General features: G+C 41.4%; 5 protein-coding genes across 17 annotated transcripts in view; 3 read left to right on the top strand and 2 right to left on the bottom strand.

Moving 5' to 3' along the window:
* The first annotated feature begins 221 nt into the window (after positions 1-221).
* LOC128873880 (5-methylcytosine rRNA methyltransferase NSUN4) lies at positions 222-4,567 on the top strand. 3 transcript variants are annotated; one of them, XM_054117869.1, is made up of 9 exons: positions 222-415; positions 523-705; positions 820-1,180; positions 1,254-1,436; positions 1,567-1,850; positions 1,944-2,068; positions 2,160-2,297; positions 2,367-2,510; positions 4,429-4,567. In XM_054117869.1, the coding sequence occupies exons 1-8, from the start codon at positions 335-337 to the stop codon at positions 2,506-2,508; spliced, it is 1,497 nt and encodes a 498-aa protein (XP_053973844.1). In that variant the 5' UTR covers positions 222-334; the 3' UTR covers positions 2,509-2,510; positions 4,429-4,567. The 3 variants fall into 3 exon arrangements, with proteins under 3 accessions (XP_053973844.1, XP_053973827.1, XP_053973836.1); XM_054117852.1 differs by lacking the exon at positions 4,429-4,567 and adding an exon at positions 2,818-2,957; XM_054117861.1 differs by lacking the exon at positions 4,429-4,567 and adding an exon at positions 2,621-2,733.
* On the bottom strand, positions 2,576-7,951 carry LOC128873861 (putative inorganic phosphate cotransporter). Of its 4 annotated transcripts, XM_054117841.1 has the most exons (9): positions 7,352-7,951; positions 5,389-5,627; positions 4,444-4,677; positions 4,114-4,201; positions 3,809-4,041; positions 3,581-3,730; positions 3,375-3,507; positions 3,047-3,288; positions 2,576-2,929 (listed from the first exon to the last, which is right to left on the bottom strand). In XM_054117841.1, exons 1-9 carry the CDS (start codon positions 7,374-7,376, stop codon positions 2,753-2,755), a joined length of 1,521 nt encoding a protein of 506 aa, XP_053973816.1. In that variant the 5' UTR covers positions 7,377-7,951; the 3' UTR covers positions 2,576-2,752. The 4 variants fall into 4 exon arrangements, with proteins under 4 accessions (XP_053973816.1, XP_053973806.1, XP_053973798.1 ...); XM_054117831.1 differs by having other exon boundaries at positions 3,809-4,201; XM_054117823.1 differs by having other exon boundaries at positions 2,576-3,288.
* On the top strand, positions 5,533-9,439 carry LOC128873894 (sperm flagellar protein 1-like). Of its 3 annotated transcripts, none has more exons than XM_054117892.1 (4): positions 5,533-5,656; positions 8,565-8,704; positions 8,787-9,074; positions 9,178-9,439. In XM_054117892.1, exons 2-4 carry the CDS (start codon positions 8,593-8,595, stop codon positions 9,429-9,431), a joined length of 654 nt encoding a protein of 217 aa, XP_053973867.1. In that variant the 5' UTR covers positions 5,533-5,656; positions 8,565-8,592; the 3' UTR covers positions 9,432-9,439. The 3 variants fall into 3 exon arrangements, with proteins under 3 accessions (XP_053973867.1, XP_053973877.1, XP_053973857.1); XM_054117902.1 differs by lacking the exon at positions 5,533-5,656 and adding an exon at positions 5,714-5,979; XM_054117882.1 differs by lacking the exon at positions 5,533-5,656 and having other exon boundaries at positions 8,299-8,704.
* Positions 9,440-9,500: 61 nt separating this feature from the next.
* On the bottom strand, positions 9,501-10,318 carry LOC128873904 (U6 snRNA-associated Sm-like protein LSm3). The gene is made up of 3 exons (XM_054117913.1): positions 10,087-10,318; positions 9,909-10,016; positions 9,501-9,830 (listed from the first exon to the last, which is right to left on the bottom strand). The coding sequence occupies exons 1-3, from the start codon at positions 10,105-10,107 to the stop codon at positions 9,648-9,650; spliced, it is 312 nt and encodes a 103-aa protein (XP_053973888.1). The 5' UTR covers positions 10,108-10,318; the 3' UTR covers positions 9,501-9,647.
* A 1,902-nt stretch (positions 10,319-12,220) lies between these two features.
* LOC128884035 (potassium voltage-gated channel protein Shal) overlaps positions 12,221-22,626 on the top strand; it is an 80,686-nt gene continuing 70,280 nt past the window's right edge. For 3 of the 6 annotated variants that reach the window (XM_054137030.1, XM_054137049.1, XM_054137060.1), the window contains exon 1: positions 12,222-15,905. In XM_054137030.1, coding sequence (XP_053993005.1) covers positions 14,791-15,905 — 1,115 coding nt within the window. In that variant the 5' untranslated portion in view covers positions 12,222-14,790. Of the gene's footprint in view, positions 15,906-22,626 lie in introns of all 6 variants that reach the window. The other 3 variants (XM_054137020.1, XM_054137071.1, XM_054137040.1) reach the window with 2 other exon arrangements.

Here is a 22,626-nt window from a genome sequence, read left to right as displayed (position 1 = left end):
ATAATAAATACGTTATAACAATACATAGAATTCCATATTCGGAGAGTCATGCCCGTTGCTTGATTTTTTTCTGATGTCGTCTTGAAATTGATAATAATTTTATTTATTGCTTTGTGAACGAACTACTATATAAAATCTTTCATTTAAAATTAATGTTATACAATAATAAAAATATATTTTTGTTCTGCATTGGGCCCACCAATGCACGTAACCGACCCTGGTGTCTGACTATTTCAGTGGTAAGCACCCTCTGTTTTTCGTTTGAAACTTCACGAAGCGCATAACCTCAACATGCTAAAACTTTTTAAATACATTTTGTGAACATTCTAAAGAAATGGCTCTGCTAGTTAATAAATTAAGATTAGGAGAACTTGTAAAAGTATCGGTTAGGTACAAAAACGGACCAAATCATTGGGTTTGTATTCATGTACTTCTATAATTAACAATTGATTATTCTGTTTAACTGTAAACATGTTGCAAATGCATTCTCTTTAATAATTGTTAAATAATTACATTTCACAGAGTGTATTAAGGAAAAAGAAAACTGCAAAAGACAAAGCATTGCAACACTTTGATGAATTTTATGGGTCTGTATATGGAGATAATTGGCAGGTCATACGGGCTGCATTACTGAAAGAAGAAAGTAAATATATAGCTGTGGTTAATAATTTTAGTGATACAGAAAGGATAAAATCAGATTTGGAGGTATGTTTGTTGTCATAAATGTTATTATTATATAGTATATTTTGTTATGAATTTATATATTAAACTTATTGATTAGAAACAAAGTTGAAGTTAACACAATACAAATTATTTTAGTTGCTTGGTGCCTTCAATTTGAAAGTATTATACAATGTATTTAATGAAACTATAGCTCATTCTCCCAAGTCTGAAACTATTGAGACTAAAAATGATCAGAGTTCAATAGATACTTTTATATCTAATATTAAGTCAACTGAAGTTGAGTCAATCTATCCAGCTGATCATGAACATGTACCAAAGGAGTTAACATCAGAAGAAAATGAAGAGTTGATTACAACTCAGAAACCACTACAATCTATACAATTACAATCTATAAATAAAGATTTAAATGAAGTAGCTATAGAAACTAATCGTATCATTGATTCATCCAAAAATTTATCTCTGCTTCATGAGTATATACCTGCCACAAAAATAAAGGGTTAGTTTAAGTAACATTTTTTATTAAAACATTAATGATTAACGTATTAGATCTATATAAATGAATTTCACAGGTTTGGATGATTGGGTACTCGAATCCAATCATTATGACTTTTACAATAAAGCACCTGAGTTTAAAGTACATATTGTAAAAGAATATGTTCTTTCATTCCCAAAACATTTGCATGCATATACTTTCGAAGCAGAAAGTAAAGTCAGGTTCCCAAATCCAAAAAGAGGAACCACTGGTGTTCTAGGTTTGTATTGTTTTCTTAATTTTGGACTAAGTAACATATTGAATATGTATGTGGTGGTTTGTGATGAAGTTAGAAAAATACTGAAGCAGATGCATGTAAATGTTATTGATAAAGAAGTTTTATTTTCTAGATTATTATTTGTTCGATGGAGGATCTATATTACCAATATTAGCCCTTGATTTACAATTAGGTGATATTGTGCTCGATATGTGTGCAGCACCTGGAGGTAAAGCTTTAACTATTCTTCAAACGCTTTTGCCTAAGGTGGTGGTGGCTAATGATAAAGTGGAGTCTAGAGTGAACAGAATAAACAATGTCATGGAGCAGTACGTATTAAATTTATGTGATGAGCAAAGTTTATTTGTAACAGAACAGGATGCTCGAGCAATAGACGAGAAAGATATATACAATAAGGTATTGCTAAACGTTTATTTATCGATTAACATCTTTTAAATAATGTGTGTTATAAAACGTACACTTAATGCGTCAATATTTATATTTTTCTAGATTTTAGTCGATGTGCCGTGCACAACAGATAGACATGTGTTACACTCTGACGAAAACAATATGTTTAAACCTTCTAGACTTAAGGAAAGATTACAAATCCCAGAACTTCAATCCGAAATTTTAACGTTAGTGTACATATATTATGACACATATATATGTATATATATATGTTATTTGTTTGACATGGTATTCAATTAATATATTTTCTCTTTTTAGAAATGCATTAAAGTTGGTATCAGTTGGAGGCATTGTTGTTTATGCAACATGCTCCCTCAGTCCTATACAAAACGATGGTGTTGTGCACGTAGCATTAAAAAAAGCATGGGAAGAAAGTGATTCCGTTATGATCGTAAAGTACGTATATTTAGTAAGATTATTCGTACTATTTGTAGCTATTATTTGTATTCTATATAATTGTTGTAGAGATATGACGGAAGCATTGTCGCCTTTGAAGTGTATCTATAGATTTGGCGATATTGATTTAAAGTATGGTCATATCGTTGTCCCTAGTCTCGGTAGTAATTGGGGACCGATGTATTTTTGTAAAATAGTAAGGGTACGATAAAGGTAAGTGAGTCGAAAATACATTTTAAAATTTAGGATAACATCTGTACCTGAACCGTCATTTTGTGCGAAAGGGCCCCATTTTTTTTATCTACTGTCTTTTTTATGTACAGATAATAAAATAACAGTTCTTATTTTAACATGATATAAGGTCGAAAAAATGCGTATTTATAGTAATACTGTAATATTATATACGTACGACATTAATAAATATTGTTTCAAGTCGTTCTATGCATAAATTAAATTTACATCCTAGTATCGTCTTTTAAAGATAATGTCTGATCGCTTGCTTCTTCGTCGGTTGGTTTAGTTTTGTTCCAGGGCTGCTCTTCACCGCTTCCAAAAATAGTGTAAACTATCGTTTCAACTATGTACAATCCGACAGTCGCGAAAAATATGATTCGCCAGGCTCCTATAGTTTGCTGTAAATAGAAATATATAAAATAGTCAACGAATAAAGTGTTATTATTATATTTAAAATATTCTTGTGCATTCAGATTTGAATGGATAAATAATAAGACGCTGATACAATTACTCACATTTCCGTGCGTCAATTTTCCTACAAATATCGGCACTACAAATCCAGGAATGGTAGCGACACAATTTGTAATAGCAACGAGTGTACCAGCAAAATTTGGAGCAATATCGATATGATTCGATAAGAATCCACTATACATTCCACCGATACAAGTTACTCCAATTGTCATTAATGCGACAGCTAATATTCGATTACAGCCAACATAAGATACTCCTATTAAGCAGATCATGGGTACTATAGATGCTGAAAATAACGTTTGGAATAATTTTTAATTATATTCGTTTCATGTTTCTAATATACACACTGGATGATATCAATAAGAAACTTACAAAAGAGTGTCCCAATTTTTCTCGACGTTGTTACCGTGATCCATTCTTTACTCTGCATAACGGCTAGTACCTTACTAAGAATCATAGTGAAAATCCACATGCATAAGAATGGCATGGAAGAGAGACCAGCATTCTGAGAACAAAAACATTTTGACGTCTCGTTAATTAGATATTTTTTCTATCTAATTTGAAGCAATAATACCTACCGAGCTCATGTCGAATTTTAAAATCTGATTCATAAATGTAGGCAGCTCGATAAGCAACATGTACCAACCAAAATTGCTACAGAAGTGTGCTATTAAAATAGCCATAAATGGCTTAGACCTTAGGACTTCCCTCCACGGAACCGCTAATCTCTGTAAAGTGAGATACTATGAAATATTTAAATACACGCGCAATTTTATTAAACATTAATTTAATAACAATCAATAAACCTCTTTTTTTTCAATGAAATTTTTACTGTGGCCCAAAGACTGCATGATGTAGTCCTTCTCTTCTTGGGTAATAAACTTCGTTTGTTCTTCCGGGCTGTCTTCGATCAATATCCACCAGACAGTGCACCAAATTAAGCAAAGTGCTCCTTCTATGTAGAATATCCATGTCCAATTGAGATTTGCGGCTAGTATACCCGTCAGAAGTATAGAAATCACAGTACCTAACGCGGTTCCTGTAGCAAGCAAATGTTTACTTCTATAGCGAAAGAAGAAGACACATATTACAATAGAAAGTGATTGTTTACCCGCATAAACGATCGAGGCGAGAACGCTTCTCTCATTCGGTGGAGCCCACTTGGCGACCATGACATGCATAGCAGGAAATGTTACACCCTATAGTACAAAATATCTCTGTATTACTCACTATTATACTATACAATTACGATTTTACACTGTATAGGAAAATAGAATATTTATATTATTATTTTATTATATAATTTGTATTCTGCATATGTATTCCATATAATATACATCATAAATGAATAAAACCGCAGCTTAATTGTAATATTTGTTTTAAATATGGCAAGCAATACATGGATTTATATTTATTGTTTTAATAGTGTCTCGATACTAACTCCACCGATTCCCTGAATGACTCTCATCACGATGAAGAGGGAGTAGTGGATTTGGGCAGCAACAGGTGATAGTATAGACGCTACGACGTTCAGAAGCACGGATCCATTCATCACCCATTTCGCGGATAATAGTTCAGCCATTCTTCCTCCCGGAAGCAACGACGCCATATACCCCCAAAAGTAGGACGATAAAATAAGACCTTGCAATGGTTCGTTCCATACAAACGGACCATCCTGTATAAATAAATTAATTAAGTACATTCAATTGTACTCTTATTTCAAACTCGCCCACTAACTTTTTCTTTTCACTTTTGTTTTTAATGATAATAATAATTTTTATTTGGAAATACATAGCTTACAGTTCAATGTAACAGATTCGTGCAAAATATTTAAAAAATTTTGTTTTTCAATTACAAAAAAAAAAGCGTGTTTTCACGTCACCAAATTATTTATTTGCCCACTCTACTGAATTGCGTAAAAGAAACGCTATCTACAAACTTAGACGAGCACTTGTTTGAAGTTGTCGTGTAAAAAGGTCAGTATAATAAAGAAATGCATTCGGTAAGCATCGATTTCCATTTATATCACCTCGTTTGAATAATTCGCGATCATGGGCAGAAAAAGCGAAGAAACAGGCCTAGAAGTTAGGAAAATCAATTATTTTTAATTGGAAAAATGGAAAAATCTTTCAGGGAAATTAGAAATATTGTACATGAAAAATATTCGGACAGTACGATACATTATTCAACTTATTTCGTAGAGTTTATTATTAAACTCATTATTAAACTAAAGTTTTCGCACGATTCTGTTATATTGAACTCTAAGCTATGTATTTCCGAAAGAATTTTAAAATGCTTTTTGCTGATTTAGAGGAGCGGCCGTATCAATTTTTTATTGCTATACTCTACTAAAAGATATAATAATATAAATATGTAATTTATGTACCTCGACGACAGCTTTTGCCATATCAGAAGAAACACTATCGTGGTGACACTCTTCCGCGGTAATCGCAGTTGTATTCTCGACTTGTAAGTCATGCATCGAGGATAGTTTTACAGCAGTGTGGTTTACCATAGCCACAATCGCTACGCTTACGTTTACCTTAAACCCATAAATGATGGCGAGTCCAATAGAACCCATGATCGCCATCACGTATCGCATAGGGAGCATGATACTCCTTGTTCCTGTAAATATTTCATTCTTTATTAAACTGGTAAATATATTTAAAAATAATATTCAATTTAAGGGAGGATTATTACTTGACTACAACTTGACAAAGTTTTCGGATTTTTATGAGTAATTGCACGTGAGAAAGAAATTTTCGAGATTTCAATATTCCTTTCGGAATTAAATAGTGGTCTCAGTTTTTTTTTCAAATAAAAGAAAAAAAATCTGTAATAGAAAGTCACGTGATGTATTTGAAACGTGATATCCTCGGTGACACGTGACCACAAAATACGGGTGGAGGACGTGTCGAATGGCACGAAACACAGGTGAACGTGCTTTCAGGTCTTCGACATTCTTGGCACGAGTGCGGTAAGCGCCAGAATTACGCATAAGTGAAAATAGCGCTTCCTTACGTGACATATTTCAAGTATAAATATTCTACTTGGTTTTCTTCATGTTCTAAAATTAACTCTATAAATTGTATTCCACGTAATTACGTCGTATCCGATAGAAATATCGTGGAAAACATCTGATAGCGAATGTGTTAATAAACGTGGTAAATGTTGATCAATTGACTCATTCGAATATAGATTCACGAATCTTTAAAATTTCATCCCAACAATAATGATGATTGTAATTTGTAACACTCGAGGCGCCCTTTCTTTATTTGTGTTCTCGTCGCTGTTTATTGGTCACAGTTATTTCCATTGAAAATATAGGTCAAATGGAACATAAAATATGGTTCCAGACTACCCCTCCACGCACACTTGTTGAATACGTGACATGCAAAAATAAAATATCTAAATTGGATTCTGCGAAGGTCGACAAATCGCTATATTTTGATTAATAATTAAATTTGAACTACAGTGACTCGTATTAATATTCGAACAATATAGTACTTTATTCATTATTGCAATCTACACCTGACCATAATTCAGTTGATATATTTTTTGTTGTGTGATATGTTAGAACGTACATCTGTTTAACAGAAATGTGAATTTGAAAGTTCGGAAGTGTATTGCAATTAATTACTTGGAAAAAATTACTTCAAATATGCCTAATCGATTGGGACATGTAATTAAACAAAAGGACTATCCGACAAAATACTACATTATCTAGTATATTGTTTGCTACGTTACACATTCGATACGTTAAATAAATAAAATTTACATTTCTGTTAAACAGAACATACGTTCTAATATCACACAACAACACAGAAATGTATAAACTGAATTATGGTATACGAAACTGAATATTAATACGAGACACTGTAAATCGTCGATACGATAAAATCCCATAGATGAAAGCATAAATTAATTACGGATTTAATTACGGATTAATTACGGATAATTTATTACGGATACGCGCGGAAGCGCGCTTTTACGAGTTCGTTTTAAAATTACATCAGACGCGAATCTCTCCCTTCAATCGTTTCGCATATACAAACAAAATTTTCTTGTAGTTCAATTTATTTATGCATTATTGCATCTCGATTATCAAATTGTTTTCTAGCGGGAGACTATACGTTTGTATATTTCCATGAAAAAGTCGTAGATATATGTCACTATATAAAGATCTGGACCAGAGGACGCTTGAAGGTCACATGGATGATCTCCCGAAACGATGATAAAAAGATGAAACTCCAAATGTGAAATTCTCAGTTTCTTCAGTTTCTCAAAAAATCAATCACAAAGTTGATAACTTGTATAGAATATATATATATATATGTTTAGTCACTTACCCTTAGAATAATTCTTGCCAGCCATGTCTCTCCAGTTAGAGGACACCGGGCGATTTTTACGAATCAATACACCGTTCACAAGAAACTCTTACGACGATATAGTTTTAAATACAACTGGTTCGAAAACTTGACGCATCAATCGTTGAAGAGTTAATATATTTTTTAAATGTATAGTTTTTGAATTTAACGTTTCTAATATAGTTCGAATTCTATGAGAAGACTGATGGAATTCACTTTTCAATAATTTTTTTTTTTTATTTTTAAATCGAACAGATCGCGGAAATTGAATAAGGAAACTATCGAAGACGAAGAAGTTTCGTTTCCTTCTGTTCGATCCCTCGTGCGTGCACTGTGCCACTGAAGCTGAGCGAGCCACTGATCCTCCAAACCTTACGGTGGAACACGGGCGTGCGCCTTTTCTATAAATGCCGTACTACGGGTGAACGCAGGCTCGAATTCACTGTCTTACAGCACCTTCGGTGACTGTGACGCACTACTGTTTACCTTTAATACAATCACGTTTTCCGAGAACTTCTTTCACCATTTTAACTTTCTCGTGAGGCTTTTATGTCGACGACTTATCCGAATTTTACCTCCACCTGCGCGTTAATGCTTGAAATACTCGATACCACATGTTTTTAGACAGATAAAAATAAATGTAACATAAAATGTACGCGATACAAATATCTATAGTGCGTCGTACGAGTTTTCGTATACGAGAATAAAATTTGGTCGATTCAATGTTCTTTTTATATGTTTGTATTCTTAGTTATTAGTTTGTATTAGAATAACGGTTTAAAAAATGTAATCGCATAATTAGAGTAGGATTCATACAGATATTAGAAAGTAGGAGAGATGCGAAATGAATTGGATAATTGTTTCGAATCAACTAAGAATGTTCCTTTACGTGGAATAAATCAAAATCGTTAGGTTTATTATACAGTATAATATTAGAATAATATTTTTAAGACGTTTAAGACGTTTAAGACGTTAAGACGTTTACCGTTACTTCATCTGATGCAAGCGCGCGAAAATGAAATGTCCAGAATGTAATTCTGTTAAGATTCTCAAACCAGATGAAGTAGAATGAAGTTGCATTCAAAATACTTTCTGTTTATAATGTCTTCTTACAGTCTACTAACTTTCAGATTGACAGGTGACATACACGACGATGTCATTAGTAAATTTCAATGTATAAAGAAGTTATTTTCAGATTCTATCGTCATAAATAAAATCGAAATATGAGCCTCGCATCGGAAACCGGTGATAACCTCGAGGAAATATACATTTGGATCGAGCAAATGACATTTTCCAGGCCAAAGAAAAACCTTGCTCGAGATTTTTCTGACGGTGGTACAAGAAAAAATGATTGTCGATTTTAGCGAAACTATTCAGTTATCGATATGTGTTAAACCTTTCACCTGGTAAATTTTAGTTTTTATGGCCGAGTTGTTAAAACGATATTATCCTAGACACGTGGACATACACAATTACATACCTGGGAACAGCACTGCAAAAAAGATAGTTAATTGGTGCACCCTGAATCGCAAGGTACTTTCTAAGCTCGACATAAAATTGGGAAAGGATGTAATTTATCAATTAGCAAATTCGCAACCGGGAGTTATTGAAAAAGTGTTGACCGATGTACGAATTAAAATTTTAAAAGATTGCAATGCCGACAGAGACTCTTTGTACTCTGCATACGAGGAAGATGAAAAAGGAGGTAGGCAAAAAATCATAAAAAGTATTGAATCACATAGACAAATGATACATATGACATTGGTATGAAAGATTAATTAAACTAAACATTGTTATTGTTCGAAAAGAGGCAATCAAGTCGATACTTAATTCTGACGAGATAGCGAATAAAACTGTTCCAAGACAAGTTTTCATCAAACTCAAACAACAGCTAGAGGAAAAGAATGAAGTTATAAATTCGCTTCAACAAAAAGTGGTTCATCTTGAAACTTTGATGAAACTAAAAGATCAAAGAATCGCAGATCTTAGCACACAAGTAATAAAACCTACAGAGCCTTGTCCTACACCTAACACAATCTCAAAATTTCGTGTTAAAACATAGTACATTGCAGTTCTTTAAATTAAAAAGCTAGTAATATTTTAAACAACATTATACTTGAAAAATTTGTATTATTTTAATCTTTTAGTGAATATACTCGTTTTAATATAATATACCTGTAATATAACTGTTACATACTAATACACTAGTATTAATAATATTAATGTAGAACTGTAGGTGGTTGTCATTTATACATAACTTATATCTAATTAAAAGATCTTATAACGGAGCTCTCATACTAGGTGGAGAAACCAAAATTACACCATCACCACGGACGAATAGCATAGAAATATTTCTTTTTGTAGTGCGATAAACTTCTTCATACGTTTCTTCATCGATTTCTACAGTAGTTACAGTTTCCTCTGCTTCTCCCAATACCATATTTAAATGTTGGTCATAAGCCTGCAATTAACATTTTTATGCATTTATTAGATCAGAAGTAAGTTAAAAAATGTCCATATTACATGACAAAATATTTACGTGTAACCGTCCTCGTAGTTCTCTCTCGTTTCTCATTTTAACGTATATTCGTTCATCAAGGCTTAGTCTTATTAGGTCTAATGGTTCTTTAACATTTATTGCTGGAACCTGTAATGAAAATATGTTTGGTTATAATAGGTTAGGTTTGTGTTCATACCTACAAACCAAATGTTTTTACCTGTTCTGTTTCATCAGCCATGATATAGTTATGTTTTTATCGTTGGTACAGTTATTTACGACTCATTAGCAAACTCAGATCACACAATTTTAAGTTTACTCAACAAAACACGTTATATTTACCTTGATTTAGCTACTTGCTGAAGCCGGCGGTTTATCGCGCTTGCGCATAAACTTCTAAAGATTCACGCGGAAAAAAGTAGGGGGGATTTATGTCAGCCGTTTTGATGTTGGATATCAGTTGGTGTTGTTCCCAGTTGCGATACATGTGCGAAGCGTGCGTTTATAGATATGTGTGTGTAACCCCACACACACGTTCCGATTATGGAACCTTCAGCCAAATTAGTAGAGAACACAGTTCCCACTGTTACCGCTAGATGGCGAATTGTTTGGTACACTGGTGGCGTTATCGGTGGTAAAACGTCCAAGTTTGTAATGAAAATAGTTCCCCCAGTGGCTGCTAGATGGCGACTGATTTAATTAGTGGCGCCATCGGTGGGAAAACGTCCAAGATTGTAGCGAAAATAGTTCTCATTGTTACTACTAGATGGCGCTACCGATACCTTTAAATCAATTATTCTTTATTTTTCATAAATGCATAATAAAAGAAAGGAAACGCAACGCAGGTACCTATAGCACCACTGGTATTAAAATCAGCTCTCACTGATCGACTTAGTGAGCGGTGGTCTTTCTGGATGCACTCATTGTCAGTTTCTTAACGTTTATTCTTTTATTCTTTAACAGATGCAACTTGAAGCTTGATAGCGACACGGCACACAAAGTTCTAATAGGAATCGAAGAAATTACGAACCGGGAATTGAACAAAGTTTAAAGGGTTCGCGGCGATAGAGAAGCAAAGAAAGTGCGAGCTTAGTTGCACTGAAGCGGACGTTACTCCTCGTCCTAGAGGGTGCATACTTGGATTTTCAGGTTGCATTCTTTCGCACGTTCATTAGTGGTACGAATTTACCTGGCGGCGAGGCACACCGGTCCACTCGTTCTCTTGGTCCATACAAAGTGGTCCAAGAGATTCGCGTAGACCAAGGTATACGTCTTTTTTGCTCTCGTATTAGTTTTAGCGAGTTCTGCTTTTTTTTTGCATTTTAAATGGCTCGCGAATGCTAAGTCCTCGCGCAATCTGCAACACATTCGAAATTGGATTACGAGTTTTCACTTTAAACTCGATAAATAAATCAATTTCGAACAATCGAGGAAGCTTTTCGCGCGGTCACAGTACGCATCCGTTGGATTAGAATATTTTGCTTGCAACGGTTCCAAGTTTTTTCTAGGCATTTCTATTTGCTCGATGATTAACGTTATATAAATGCGAATAATTATGATTTTCCCTTTTACAAATTTTATGCCGGTCCATACCATGACGTAGACCTTCGCCGCCGACTCATCGACGGGTCGATAATTTTTCCTCTTTTCAACCATACGTAAATTAAATTCTCCACATCTTTCTTCGTCCGATACATGGCGATTGCAGATTTCAAGCCGTGCTTACCAGTGTTTTCTTTCACCGTTTATAATATTGGTTTTTAGATGAACCGATTTCGGTAATTTGTATCCTCGTACCGCGACAAGATCCATTCTTGCGTAGAAAATCATGCGTTATCTTTGGTCGTGGTGAAATTCCCAGTCGCGAAGGGATGCTACAAGAGATCCGAGATGGAAAAGGTTCGCGGGTAGGCGCACATCCCTGATACGGCCGCACACGCAGACGAAGGAAAAGGGTAGCCAGTCAGCCAGCCAGCCACTCGTGAGCTCGCGAGCTCGCGACTCGTGACTCGCGACTCGGAGCTCAGCGTCGAGCAAACAAATAAATAGATAGGCGAGAGTTGGACGAAAGGAGAGAAAAGAGATTCGATGTCGGTTACCGGGGCCGAGAAACAGAGGACAGAGGGTCGCGGAGAGAAAGAGGATGAGCGGAACGGGTGATTGAAGGCGAGGGTGGCGCAAAAGGAGGGAGGTTATGACGTCATAGTTGAGGGTTGCCCGGGCAACGGGGAAGCGGTTTGCCGCTGCGTCGGGACGCCGTCCCGCGTCGCCACCGGCGTCGCGACGTAAAAATCAATTTGGACCTTGGCTAGGTGACCGTTCGCTCGGCGCTGCGTCGCTGCTCGAGGCTCGAGGCTCGAGAGCAGCACGCTTGCCTTCCGGAAGAGGTGGCAGCCACCTCGCCACCGCGCGACCGAGCTAGCGACGGATACCGCACCGCGAGCAGCTCAGTCGCGAGTCGCCCACCGAGCGCGAGCGGGTATCAGAGCCAGCTCGAACGTGTTCGGCCGCCCAGCTTGCGAGCGTGCCGACGCGCACACACACGCACACGCATACGAGACACACGAGAAGCACGACTAGCCACACGCGCGCGCGCGCGCGCGAGCGAGCGCGCGTTCTCAGCATCTCGCATCTCGCATCCCTCGGCACCCTCGTCGAGACGCCTCGCCGTTTCCGCGTTCACGCGGACGATGATCCGCGAGGGGATTGGCTTGCGACGCTGACGACCATCCTGACATCGTGCCGCTCCGAAAGACATGCCCGAGATCTTGGATAAGTCGAGTCTGCTTGACGTCTACGCGGACAAAAGGGCAGCGTGATCGAAACCGGGATACTTGGAGGAAAAGCTCGAGATCCTGCGCGTTCAAAGGACTGTGTAACCTTGTAAACATAGAGACGGTAGGTTGTTTCGCTGGGACGAGCAGGGAGCACCCGGCTTCCCGTTCATCCTCCCGGAACTCTGCACGGTGTTTATTGGGCAGTGCCGAAAGCCGGTCTACAAGCCGGAGATAACGGATTCGGAGTAGAAGTAGCTTCTTAGAAAGAAAGACGAGTGCTCTCTCCCGAGGCTCTCGAGGCATTCCCGGTTTACCATCGACGCCGACAGGGCTCGAGAGATGATCGAGCCGCGAAAGGGAGGAGGCGGATTCGTCGACGCGTCCAAGCAACGACGGAAATCATCGTCGTCGGGCGAGGTGGCGGTGTAGCGGACTCTCCGTAAATCGTCGTGGTGGTTCTCGCATTCGGGTGGTAAGGGAGGAAGGAATCACCGTGACGCGCGCGACGTGCCGTCTGTCGCGAGAGGAAAACGAGAGGATCTACGCGATCGTCCAAGCTTTCGATTCGCGTGCCACGCCGCGGCTGACGTATCGCGAACGGAGTCAGCGTGGTCGGTGCGTGTTGTGTACCGTGACGGGTACGAGCGGCTAAAAAAAAAAATAAACTCGCGCGTGCCGAGAACGATACGAGCTACCGGATCAGTCGCACCCATGCGCGAGCCAGGCGTTTCGCGGACGATGTTCCAAAACCGTTAGAGAGGAGCTGTCGCGGCATACGTAGAGGAAACTGCGTCGAGACAGCGAAATCGTTTCTTTTTCTTTCTCGTATCGGTAGCGATAGCGAAGACAAATTTCAATTCTTCTGGGGGTCGAGTGCGAGCCGTTTTAACCAAGAGTCGGAGAGTTCGGATTTCGCGCCGAAAGAACCATCGGTGTGCAGCGGTTGATTCTCTATCGGGAAAGACAAACAACGATGACGGAACTTAATTAATAGAGGGAGAAGGAGAAAGAGGGAGGGAGCCTCCTCTCCCAACGTCGATCCGCGGATAAATTAAAGCGTCGCGGGTTCCTCGGTCGCCCCGAGAAGAAACGAAACGAAAATGTGCCGGGGCGTGTCATTGAAATCCGTTCCCTTCTAGTACGAACCGAATGGAAAATTCCTTTTTACAGGTGGTACTCGACGATGTAGTGGGATCGGTTCGATGATTCTCGTAAACACTTCGGAGAGAGGCTCGTGCCGCGGTTTTTAATCGCGCGACGCGAGGAGACGGCGGACAGAGAATTCGAACACGGAAGAACAGGTGGAAGATCTCGCTTGCTAGATACCGATCTGGACGTCGCTGTGAAAGCGAGAGAGAGAAGAAGAGGAAGCAGAAGAAAGTGTGGGCGAGAGAGAGAGTGAGAGAGAGAGAGAGTGAAAGAGAGAGAGAGAGAGTGAGAGAGAAAAGAGCGGAAGACGGGCGAACGAGCACGGAGAACCGTATCGATGATGGTGGAAGGCACGTTGCCAGGAGGCGATTGGCTGCCGCGGTGCTCGCGTTCCTTTGGTGGTTCGAGTCGTTGTTCGTAATGTCGCGAGTCGAGTGCCGTGAACCGTGCGACAACGGCGAAGGAATGGTGAGATACGATGACGGACTTGGTAGTCGTGTTCGATCTTAGGATCGCGGTATCGTTGTCGACGTCGTGCTCGTCGTCGTCGTCGACGCGTCGCTGGTGGGAACGCCATCGGTTCACGATCGGCTAATACGACTCGCTCGAATGGCGACGAGCCTCGAGCGCGGGCAGCTTCGTTAGAGAGACCGTCGAGGACTTTATTCTACTCTCGCGATCGGTCGAATCGGAGCTCGGAGGTGTGTCGTAGCGGTTTTCTTCGGGGATTCCGGGGCTCGCGGCTAAGACGGGTCGGTACTTTGCTCGCGTCGACGAAGAAAATCCGACGGGAATGAACGGAAGAGACAAAGGGTTTACGATGATATACGCACGCGGCAAGGCATAAACATTATCGAACCGGAATTGAGGCTTCGATACGAGACGCGTACGACACAAACATTTCGGTATCCGCGCAATTACTCGGCTAACAGGAGGACGCAGAGGAGAAAAGAAGGGGGGAAATTCGGTGAGTCGGGTAACAAACATCGCTTACCGCGATGGCATCGGTGGCAGCGTGGCTTCCGTTCGCCCGCGCGGCTGCGATTGGTTGGGTGCCGATTGCCACGCATCCCCTTCCGCCGCCGCCGATCCCCAAGGATCGTCGCAAGGCCGACGACGAGAAGCTCCTGATAAACGTGAGCGGGCGTCGATTCGAGACGTGGCGGAACACCCTCGAGAAGTATCCGGACACTCTTCTCGGCTCGAACGAGCGGGAGTTCTTTTACGATGAGGAGAGCAAGGAGTACTTCTTCGACCGTGATCCGGATATCTTTAGACACATATTGAACTATTACCGAACCGGCAAGCTTCACTATCCGAAGCACGAATGTTTGACCAGCTACGACGAAGAGCTGGCGTTCTTCGGCATATTGCCGGACGTGATCGGCGACTGCTGCTACGAGGATTACCGTGACCGCAAGCGCGAGAACGCGGAGAGGCTGATGGACGACAAGCTGAGCGAGAACGGGGATCAAACTCTGCAGCAGCTACTGGATATCAGGCAAAAGATGTGGAGGGCGTTCCAAAATCCTCACATCTCGACGGCCGCGTTGGTGTTCTACTACGTGACCGGTTTCTTCATTGCCGTAAGCGTGCTGGCGAACGTGGTCGAGACCGTGCCGTGCGGTAATCGTCCGGGACGCGCCGGTACGCTTTCATGCGGCGAACGTTACAAGATCGTCTTCTTCTGTTTGGACACCGCGTGCGTCATGATATTCACCGCGGAATATCTGTTGAGGCTGTTCGCGGCTCCGAGTCGGTGCAAGTTCGCGCGATCAGTCATGTCCATCATCGACGTGGTCGCCATCCTACCGTACTACATCGGCCTCGGTATCACCGATAACGACGACGTATCCGGTGCTTTCGTTACGTTGCGCGTCTTTCGTGTGTTCCGGATCTTCAAGTTCTCCAGGCATTCGCAGGGTCTGCGGATCCTCGGTTACACGTTGAAGTCGTGCGCCTCGGAGCTCGGCTTTCTCGTTTTCTCCCTGGCCATGGCCATCATCATATTCGCCACCGTGATGTTCTACGCGGAGAAGAACGTCGATGGAACAAACTTCACCTCGATTCCTGCTGCATTCTGGTACACCATCGTTACTATGACCACTCTGGGGTGAGTTTTTTTCCCTTTTCATCGATAACTCGTAGCTCGGAAAATTTACGACGAAATTACGATAACGATATCAGGATATATCGAGTATCCATGCAACGTTTCTTTTATTCTCGATAAACTGTCGGTCTCCGGTGATATTTTCAACAGACGACCTTTTTACTTATCCAGAAGAGCCACGCGGTTTTCTCTAAATATCTGCGGCAGAAGCACCGACCTCGAAAGCTCGTCGACGATTTCTTGCGCTTGCTTCCTTTCCCTTGATGTTTTATCGCGAGCATAGCCTTTTTTCTTCGTTCTTGCGAATTAAAGCGACCGAACCTGCCCCCGAACAACGCGACTTCTTGGCTCGTCCGTCGTGAACGTTTGTGTTTGCTTTTAATTCCTCGGAAACGCCTGGCTACGTCGCCGCAGATTAAATTCTTCCATCCTGTTTCAAGTTTTTTGAGAGGAGAGACTCGAGCCATCCCATTTCTGCCAGCGGAACGACCGAAGCATATTTCATTCGGAGCACTTGCTTTCTTTCATTGGGTTTACTCGTGGTAATTATGGATCCGGTTCGACGGGAGAAATTTCTGTTATTAGCGATTACAATTTACGTTTGATTTTTCTTCGAATTCGAATACTTGGATAGGAACGGTCGGTCTTTTCGTTGTACGTTTCGTCCGAGGTTGTACAGACGCTCGATTCGCGACGTGCAAGTACAGATCTATTTTGAAATGATTTAGTTCTGAAATTAGAACGTACTTCGCGTTACAAGAGGTACGCCGCGATACTCTTGAAAGATGCAGCCCTCCTTATTCAACACTGTAAAATTGTGCATCCTGCCGCTGAAAACTCTCTCGCTCCTTTTAATATTGCACGTCGATCCGGCGATCTTTCAGCGAAGGTGATGAAAAAATAACGGAACGATCCGTCCGAAAGTTTCCACCTGGGTAGAACAGATCCAGATCCATAAAGTCGGTCGGAAATATTAATAGTCCCATGGGAGCTGACTCGATACGAATTCAGTAATAGCGCGCGCGAATTTTGTGCTCCGAATTTCGATCGATCCTCGAGCGTCCATCTCGAGTAAATACCGTTGAAAACTTGAACCATTCCGTTTCCGGCCGAGGAGGAAACTTGGGCGCGTGGCTCCTCTATTTCTGCCCGACGTAATCTATGTCAATAGTATTTTCGTTTCGTTTTTGCGTGGACAGCTGACAATCAGAATGATCTTGGTTGCGCGGTCGGTGGTCGCGTCTGCTCGCCGTTCGAGCGCCAGCCAAATTCCAGTGGCTTCGCAGATCTTTCGTGGCTCGATTTTTATTGGTCGTAATCTAATCCGGAGTTTCATACGAAGTAAAAAGGCTGGATAGATTGGACTCCTTTTACGTAATTCGTGGCAGCCTGCGTTACGTTTCGATATCAAATTTTCGTGGTCTGCTTTCGGTAGGTAGGTTAGAGAGAATAAGAAAAGGCCTTAAAATGTCATGCGTTTCTCGCGAACAAAATTAATTAAAACTAATTGTAATTTTCAAAACTTTCCGTTTCTTCTTAATAACGATTTTTAGCGTTACGCAAGACAGTATATCCCTCTGAAAACAGGCACGTAAAGCGACGGGGTAATGATCGTTATTTATAGAGTTGTCGTGACAGAAGCGCGAGAAAATTTTATTAATTTATCCCCTGGCTTTGATCGTTCCCTAGAAAAGTTGGCGGTAAAAGTTCCGTAGAGCGCTAGAATATCGCATTCGATCCACGGAATCGGTTGGGTGCGACGAGATTTAATTAGAGTTGAGGCGACAATGTTTCGTTGATTAACTGACTTTTGCTGCAACTTGGATGAACACAGATCGGAGAATGTATAAGGTTCGTTAAAGGGTAATGACGGTTCATTATTACGACAAATGCGTTTCGTCGATGGGATTATAATAGATGCTTCCACCACGTTTTCGTCGTTAATTATTGCGATTTAGGTTGCTTTCTCTCTCTCTCTCTCTCTCTCTCTCTCTCTCTCTCTCTCTCTCTCTCTCTCTCTCTTTCGTTCACGTTTGGATATTCATGTCCACGCGTCGGTGTGCGGCCTTTGATAATTTTAATCGCGCCCCGTTAAATTGTTTCGCCAGTCCAAATATAACACCTCCGTTGACGGGAATTGATCAGAACTCGGGTGTTAATCGGCTGTTAAATTTATCGTATGATTTTCGATGTTTGCTGAGGGAAATTTTGGAACAGCGTCCCCTAAACTCTGTTGCGCGAAGAATCGTAAGTAACACTCGAAACGGTGGAATATAAAATAAACGAGTGTTCATTTTTGAATCTCTTAAACGAATAATCTTCGTTTGTCGCAGTCCGTATATTATTTCGCTGTGTTTAACGACAAAACGAGAGAAAGCTGAGAAAGTCGAGCGTAGATATGGTTGAAATACATACAGGGTTGTCGTTGGGGCGGATGAGATAAAACGGTCTCGTTCGTGTAAATATTTTTTGATCGAACCGAATGCGCGCACTGTTTTCGAATCGTGAACGTCACGTGAAGCTTGAATAAATTTCTGAGGAACGGTGGCACGGTGTTGCGAACAAATATTATACGTAGAGACTGTGCGCGACCGTTTCGAAAACACTTGGCGTATTAGTTAAAGTAAGGATACGATAACTGTTCGAATGATTACGGGCGATGTGTGTCTATCGCAAACAGTAAAGAGAAGTCGTGTTTGTTCGCGGGGTAATAACGTCGCTAGTTTTTTCCTGTGTCAGCACCACCTGGCTATTTCAGTTCGCGTGTCCAAGCTAGTTCCAGGTCGGTTCCTGGTCTCCTTCAAACTTTAACGAGAAGGATCAACAGGTGCTTGGAGGATTTCTCTAGCAGCGTTCTAACACGATACTTTTCGAACCTATTTTAGAAAACTGGACGCACAATCGTTGCTCCGAAATGCTGCGTTTTCTGTCCGAGTTGTTTACGATAAAAGGATCGTCGCAGAAGTAAATGTACAGACTTTGCGCACACGCAAGAGTTGGAGAGATTAAAAAATGATGCGACAGGATATCTCACGACTAACTGATCGCGAACCGCCACCTGCTGCGCCATACTTAATGATTTACAAACGTCGGCCCGCGTTTCCCATAAATTTTCATGCTAGATGTTAATGTAGGCTTTTTGCGAAATTTAATACGGTTTTCTACGTCGACCAGTTTTTAGCTTACGAAGGCGCGCGTTAAGCGTGCTTCTATTACGTCTGTTTAATTATTCCACCGTGCTTCTTCGGTTCTATGTGCTTCCCTACATCTTTGACGACACGTGCTCCGAGTACCTTTAGGGCATTTTCATTTCATTATTTCTCTAATTTTCAAGAACTCGTTTCCGTCTGCCGCGGAATGAATCAAAGTTACCCACCGAATCTCATTTTCTCTGTACCCTCTAGAAACTTGCGTTCTAGTTCTTGTTTTTGCCCGTCCTTTTCGACAAAGTCGATAACAGGGAGCCGGCCCTATCTCGAAGAAAATAAAAAGAAACGAGCCGTGAAAGCCCGAGCTTTCCCGCATTCCCTTCCTCGTCTCGACTCGTCAATTTGCCTCTCGCCTTAGCTCGATCGTTGTTCCTCGCTTCGAATCGGTTGGATTCTCGGTTCTTTCGGAGGGATTTCGTTCGGTTGGTATTTTCCCGCAGCCAAAGGGCAGCGAGCGAAAAAGCGCGAACACGGTGGAAATGATGTGACCAACTGGATGCGCGGTTACGCGTGTAACTGCACGTTGCAGCGGTTCATTGTCGTCAGTGAATCGCGCGTGCACATTGCTCGCGGTTCGCGTGACCTCGATTTTCATCGTCGATAAATGTACCTACAGGTTTTTCAGGGATATCCTGCGACGCGAAGTGCCTCCGTGTAATTTTCTCGAGCTTCGATATCACGGGATACGGTGTAGCGTCGAAAACTTGGCCGAATATACTTGAAATACCACTCTGGGAAATTGTGTTCATCGGCGCCTCCAATTTCGCTCCGGTCTTCCTCGTATTCGCGAAATGAACGACCAGGGAGATCGTGTTTGCTCGTATAGGCGAGCAAGTAGATGAGGTACACGTAGCGTTTTGCATTTTTATAGTTCGCATAGAGAATAAGGGCTCATCGTATCGAAGAATGCAAAAGATTCGCGGGGCAGGTGGCCGTGTCTCGTTCGCGAACAGAAGGAGAAACCTAGAATTACAAGATTCGAACTTGGAACAGTTCCATCCGTGAATGTATTTACTCGCGCATCGGGTTCTCGGTGGATTCGATCGCGGTTTCTTCTATCAGCCAATCTTTCATCGATAGTTTCCTGTCGTACGAGACGTTCGCATCCTCGACGAAGAATTTTAAATCGTTGGCAAACGGCACTGTTGCCTTCGCTTGCTGGAATGTAATTTCCTTTTTAATAAAAAAATAAAATAAAAAATAAACGAACATTCGATCGTTTCCTCCTATCGGTGCTGTTGGTTACGGCGCTATACGATGGAGAAATCGTGGAAATGGTATCGCGTTACGGAAACGTTGATAACTTTTCATTTCGCATCGTTTCTTAATCGATCGAAACGAGTTCCGAGCTAAAATTGCACGCGCGCGAGATTTTCCTCGTTATTTCTCCTTGATAACCTGCCTCCGAGGATTTATCGCTCAATCATAGCGGCGAAGAGACAACCAAACATCGATAGGTCGACGGAGAGAACGAGAGAGAGAATGAGTGAGCAGATGAAAAAAAAAAATACATTTTAAAATGACAATTTCCGGTAGTACGACGTATGCAAATGTCAGAAATACGCGCAATAAAACATATCTGATTCCTCGTCAAATTTGTGGTAAACGTCCGAATGAAACGAGTCACCGGGAATAAATCGAATAACGAGAGGAAAAAAGTAGATGAAAAAAGTGAAGTACCGACGGTGCATTAACGCTTTTAATTAACGATAACGAGGCTGGTTATTCGTGGATATGTACACTTTGTTTCATTTCTGTTTTCTCGTTTACAAGGTAAATGCTTCTGCTGCCCTTATTTACTTGTTTGTTTTAGTTCGCGTTAACCTTTCCGAACGTACAATTGCTGGTAAAATATTAATCGACCGTTAAAGGCTGCTGTCCTTGCGGTAAATCATGCTCGATCGCTTCTTCCACTTTTACGCCACAGCTTATCTCTATATACCGTTGTTAAACATTTTACCTGAGTATATTTCATTGCGTTACACGATAACGACGTTCAGTCTCATCTTAATATTCAACTTGTCTCCGTCGAGTAGTTCGATGGCGAATTTTTTCACCGAGTATAAACATACTTGGTTCTCCAGCCAGAAACTCGGTTTCTCGAGTTACATTTCGTATTTGTTGTCGCGGGTAAGCTAACCCCCTTATTTAAGAGCTTGAGTTGCCGGTCGGAGAGGGTGTGGGACGATGGAACGATAGATGGCTGTGATTTAGACACGGCGAAGTCGTTTCAGCTGAAAAATCCGAGAGATCCGACGGACGAGTCAGTGGTACGTAGAACGGATTTTCGCAGTGGATTTCCAACTGCGAATCGAATATTCATCTCCACCTCCTCGCTCGACGGGAGATCATGGCCGTAGGCGCGTACCGATATTAGAGAAGGTTCCGGATTCCAGACGAACGTATACGGCCCTCGTAGTCACAGGATCAATCGAACAGAGGCGAAAGAAGCGACGCGAGGGTGACGAAAACGAGCTGATAAGGGGAAGGATAGGCAAAAGAGGATACGAACAACGAAAGCGGATAAACGCTCGGCAAACACTCCTCGGTTCTCGAGTTCGATTGGCGCGCTGCCAAAATAACCACGCAGGCACGGAATGTATCACGCTTAGGTGCATCTCTGTGAAACCAAACTAATTCCTTTCCGAAACTTTCACCGTGTTTCGCGGCGCTCTTGAAACGTGCGTGCTCCGCCATTAGATCAAATTAACGATCGTTACAAAACGTCTTGTTATCGATTTATCGATATGCGAGGCACGTAAAAGTCCTGGCGAACGATAGGCTGGATGGCTAGCGATAGCTAAGTACGAAAGCCGAGATGAAATCAGTTCCGGGATATCGAAACTTGGGTGCGTATTTCCCTCGAATTGCTTTATTGGAAATGTGTCAGATTTCGAGATACGCGAGATAGAAAAATGAAGCGCGACGTTCCTGTTGTTTTATGGAAATTACCGGCGATTGAAATTTCGGGGAAAGAAATTGCATCTATCTCGCGCAAGTACTCGGGAAACGACCCTGACGTCGCTGGGATTTCGGTATTAGCGAATAGCGTTCTTCCTCGTGATTCAGTGGCGTACTTTGCGAATATTTTATACCTACCACGAAAGCTATTATTCTTACGACGTCCTCGAACCGTTATTTTCTATCGATTCTAGTCGTAAATCTCGAAATTAAACGTTACTTCCTCCAAACTGGCCAGGGAAATTCTATGGAGCGTTTAGAGAGCGGTCATCTTTAATGATATTTCGAGTGGCGTAAACTTTGAATCGATCTGTCGCTATTCGCGCGAGCGATCTATCGCGGATAAGTATTTTCGTCGGTACTACCTACCTACCTACCCAGACGTTTCGTGTCTATTGCAATTTTCGATATGCACCTATTATTTCCGAACAAAAAGGAAGGACGTCGAAATTGTCGCCGCTGGCTTTGCCTCGTTCGTCCTGAAAAAAAAGTTTCGAGCCATTCGGTCGAGCCAATTTGCGAATTCGAAGTAGGCCACCCTGTGAATTCGCGGC

This window comes from Hylaeus volcanicus, chromosome 1 (genome assembly GCF_026283585.1).
Source record: "Hylaeus volcanicus isolate JK05 chromosome 1, UHH_iyHylVolc1.0_haploid, whole genome shotgun sequence".
In the NCBI taxonomy this organism is placed as follows: domain Eukaryota; kingdom Metazoa; phylum Arthropoda; class Insecta; order Hymenoptera; family Colletidae; genus Hylaeus; species Hylaeus volcanicus.
The sequence above is the reverse complement of the archived record's forward strand: the minus strand, read 5'-3'. Positions and strand labels throughout refer to the sequence as shown.

Bases quoted from the DNA above. Each gene is read 5' to 3' on its own strand.
- LOC128873861 (XM_054117814.1), bottom strand. From the start codon at position 7,376: ATGGCTGGCAAGAATTATTCTAAGG. The intron at 4,678-5,388 runs GTACATAAATTA...TTATTTATACAG, and splicing joins TGGCAAAAGCTGTCGTCGAG to GATGGTCCGTTTGTATGGAA. The intron at 3,289-3,374 runs GTAAGTTTCTTA...CGTTATTTTCAG, and splicing joins AAAAATTGGGACACTCTTTT to CATCTATAGTACCCATGATC.
- LOC128873880 (XM_054117869.1), top strand. From the start codon at position 335: ATGGCTCTGCTAGTTAATAAATTAAGATTAGGAGAACTTGTAAAAGTA. The intron at 706-819 runs GTATGTTTGTTG...AAATTATTTTAG, and splicing joins GGATAAAATCAGATTTGGAG to TTGCTTGGTGCCTTCAATTT. The intron at 1,437-1,566 runs GTTTGTATTGTT...TTTATTTTCTAG, and splicing joins AGGAACCACTGGTGTTCTAG to ATTATTATTTGTTCGATGGA.
- LOC128873904 (XM_054117913.1), bottom strand. From the start codon at position 10,107: ATGGCTGATGAAACAGAACAG. The intron at 10,017-10,086 runs GTAAAAACATTT...TTTTCATTACAG, and splicing joins TGGCTGATGAAACAGAACAG to GTTCCAGCAATAAATGTTAA. The intron at 9,831-9,908 runs GTAAATATTTTG...TGTTAATTGCAG, and splicing joins AACTACGAGGACGGTTACAC to GCTTATGACCAACATTTAAA.
- LOC128873894 (XM_054117892.1), top strand. From the start codon at position 8,593: ATGAGCCTCGCATCGGAAACCGGTGATAACCTCGAGGAAATATACATT. The intron at 8,705-8,786 runs GTACAAGAAAAA...GGTAAATTTTAG, and splicing joins TCGAGATTTTTCTGACGGTG to TTTTTATGGCCGAGTTGTTA. The intron at 9,075-9,177 runs GTAGGCAAAAAA...TTGTTCGAAAAG, and splicing joins CGAGGAAGATGAAAAAGGAG to AGGCAATCAAGTCGATACTT.